At 41.4% G+C, this 3,673-nt stretch overlaps 1 protein-coding gene across 1 annotated transcript; it reads right to left on the minus strand.

Moving 5' to 3' along the window:
• On the minus strand, nucleotides 1-990 carry LOC121910475 (odorant receptor 131-2-like). Its single transcript, XM_042431705.1, has one exon. It carries the CDS (start codon nucleotides 988-990, stop codon nucleotides 1-3), a length of 990 nt encoding a protein of 329 aa, XP_042287639.1.
• Nucleotides 991-3,673: the final 2,683 nt, after the last annotated feature.

Consider the following 3,673-nt stretch of genomic DNA (forward strand, 5'->3'; position numbering starts at 1 on the left):
TTAAGTGACAAGTATGATGTTAGCCTTGGTTGGGACAACTGAGAGCAAAGGTAAGCATCTCCACTGGCAGCATAGATGGTACATGAGAACAGGTCTGATGGTCTGGTCTCTGATTCCATAGATAAGAGCACTCAGACATCTGGGAAGGATGGTAATACAAAAATAAAGAACAATCTGGATGCGCACAAATATGATCCTGTTTAGGTTTTTGGAGATAAAGAACAGTAATGGGTTGTGTATAGCTGAAGACAGACTGAGGCCCAGCTGCACCAGATGCAGCAGCAGTGTTTTACGAGCTTTACTGGCTGAACTTTGGTCTGTGGAAGCTGATCTGGCTGCTATCATCACACCAACATAGGAAAAAGTGACTGCCATACCGGCTAAAACAAACAGAAAACAAGTGTAGGCTTTTTCATAAAGATCTGATATTTGATCAAGCGTCATACTTTCTTTGCCACAAAAGTCTGCCATCTGCATGCTCACAAGGTCTTCAAACTGAAAATTTAACATCAATAAAACTTGAGTGAGGACATTTACTGAACTGAAGGTCCAGATCACACATATGGCCACCCCAGTGTTTCTGATAGTGATGATAGCAGTGTGCCTCAGTGGGTAGCACACAGCTACATATCTCTCCAGAGACATCAACACCAGTGTGAGAGGAGAGATTTTATTCGTGAGCTCGGCGAGCATAACAAGAACACCGCATACGGCATAGGTCAGCCTTAATCTACAAGCAGCCAGAATATACATTAACTGACTCTGTGCCATCTGTACAGTGTCTCCAAAAAGGAGGTTATACAGAAGAATGTAACGGGAGGTCTCTCGAAACACAGGTTTACTCCTCATGGTGAATAGCATAGTCCCATTAATGAAGAGAAACACACAGCATGGCACTGATGTCAGAATGGAAAACATCACTAATCCCAGTAACTCCTGATACTGCAGTCCAACAGTGATGTTGGTCTGCGACTGATTTGCGTACAACATCTTAAAGAAACACTATAAACATCAAAAAGATTAACCTGTTGATATATATAAATGCTGTCTAGTTTGTATCTCTAACAGTGACAACATCCCATCTTTAAAGCAGGGAAGACCTCTTAGTTCACATCTAAAACCCACAATCATTGATATGCTTTTACCCTGTGCAGACAGTAAGCAGCTTGTTTCCATGTATGCAGAGCTGGTCTGCAGGGTTTGCCTGCTCTCACATGTTGTTTATGAACTATGTCTTCCCACCTTGTTCATGTGACATTACGTCAGCACTGTTAACAGATGTGGTTTGGGATTCTACTTGGACATGTGTTACGACCTTTACTGTCTAGAGGGGGACACAAGGAGTAACATAATTAGGTGACCCAAAACCCTATGCAAAAACTGTGAGAGAGAGGCCACTAAAACAATTGCAAAGTGTAACAGGGAGCACCATTTATTAACAAAAAGGATTATTGACAGATAAACTGACTGATATAGTAAAAGAAAAGGAAGCAACTTAGGTGTCAGGGTCTCCAAGGCCAAAACACCTAACAAAATCCCTCTCTAACTAGAAAAGAAAAGTCTCACTTGTTACAGAATGGAAAAAAGGACAATGCTACGCTGCCTGGCTAGCCACAAAACAGGACAAAAAAAGGAGAGAAAAAAAAAGGCAGAGAACCCCTACAAAGCTTCCTGAAAATCTTCGGCAAGTTACACAGAGCTATATCCAAGGTGCTGACAGCAACACAATATGAACAGCAAACTCGACAGCACCAGCCCAACCAGCAGCTCAGTGGCAAAATGGCCGAAGCATCGGTTCAGAGGTTTGATATACAACTTCACTGACGATCGGACACAGTTCAGGTGCAGGCAATCCAAACATGCAGAGAGGAGTGTGGCAGACCTGAAACACACAGACATTATAACAACATGTTATAGGAAAGTCCTGGTATTTTTTTAAACTGGTGTATTTTTCTCATAAATGTTGCCATTGTGACTCTATGGGTCATCGTAACTTTGTACTTGCCACTTTAGTTGTAGAGATTCAGGGAGACAAGGAAAAACAACTTTTAATCCATTAAAGTTTAACTGAATGAAGAGATAGTATAACTACATATAGTTTTATTTTCAACATAAGCACTGCAAGAAATGTCAACCCCTCATCCTAAAGGATACTAGTTTATTCATTTATTTTATTTGTGAGTGACCATGTACAGTATTAAACATAAATGTTATTGCTTTACATACTTTACCAGAGATACCTTACAGCAAAATTTCATTTGCAATCCCATAATTAAAACATATGCACAATAACAAAACAATATGAAGGAAAAACAAACAAACAAACAATAACACAGGACAAATAATACAAAGTTACACACAGTAGCACATCACATGCATCCACAATGTCAACTGGAAATGACAAATTCTTACGGCCTTAGTTTCGTAGGTGTCTATATGTGTGTGTTTTTCCTCTCATGTTTCTCCAGGTTCCACCTCCCCCCTCCCAACTCTGCTGTGGGTGGTGGATCATACCTGTGAGCAATGATGATGATGAAGGCCTGGAGCTTAAAAAAGCCTGAGGAGAGGTATAAACGGGGCCAGTGGGTCATTTGGCAGCATTTGCGCTGTGTGTGTGTGATTAATCATATGCAAGTGGTCGTGTACCAGGTTCAGTAGGTTTTACTCCTGTTTGGAAGGGAGGGTGGTGATCATTTTTGGTTTGGCCTACTGTTTGTGGTCTCTGTTGTAGCTGGACCGGCCTCCCCCTTTTTTTTGCTTTATTTCATGAAAACATCAGTTTCCCTTTCTTCCTTTCTCCTGGGCTGAGTTTGTTTAATGTGTTGCTCTGTTTCATCCCCTGAATTTAAATTTTGGGACGTAACACATTTGGGGGCTCGTCCAGAATCGAAAGAAGACCAGTAAATTTATTTATTGTTTTAAGTTTATCAATTAAGTTTATTTATTGTTTTATTGTTTTTTGTGTGTTGTCTCCGGTGGATGTCACAGTGGGTATTGGTGTCGGGGTGTCCATTGTCTAGCCTTCACTAAGCATTACAACGGCTCCCTCAGTTAGATAGGTGAGTGTCCAGCTGGGCTGTATCAGTCTTTCTATCGGGCATTCCTTTTTTATTTTGCCTTTCTTATTTTTGTAAACCCTAGGCAGGGATAAAGTTCCCTGGTGGAGTTAGGTGTTTCAGGGCTCTGGCCACTGAAGTTTCAGCCTTTTAAGTCACCTCAGGCCCGGCATGCTCTAGAAGATAGGTAGGTAAAGTTTGGGTTAGGCAGGATCTGGGGGAATTTGTTTTTGTAAGGTCAGGCAGAGTATTTGACCTTTGTGTGTGTGGCATCCAGTATCAGGATCATTGTATTCACCACTGGTAGATGTGGTGAATGTGGACCGTAGTTATATGGGTGAGTTGTAGTGGTGGGGATCTCATGTTAGCCTAGCATAGCCTAGCCTAGTTTAGCCTGGTGAAAGCTATGGTGTTGTCCTGTGTGTGTCCATGTGTTTGCTTGAGAATGAGAATGGCAACATTTAACTTGGATGAGTTTTTGGCTAATCCTACTTTCAGTCAATTTGATTATTGCAGGAAAAAGGATGTGTGTGTTAGCGCTGAGTTTGACAATATTAATGTCCTTTCTGTTCTGCTGTCTGTAATTGTGCTTCCATCCAGTTCCCTGAAGTAATCTC

The sequence above is a fragment of the Thunnus maccoyii genome, chromosome 13 (genome assembly GCF_910596095.1).
Source record: "Thunnus maccoyii chromosome 13, fThuMac1.1, whole genome shotgun sequence".
NCBI lineage: Eukaryota > Metazoa > Chordata > Actinopteri > Scombriformes > Scombridae > Thunnus > Thunnus maccoyii.

Bases quoted from the DNA above. Each gene is read 5' to 3' on its own strand.
- LOC121910475 (XM_042431705.1), bottom strand. From the start codon at position 990: ATGTTGTACGCAAATCAGTCGCAGACCAACATCACTGTTGGACTGCAG.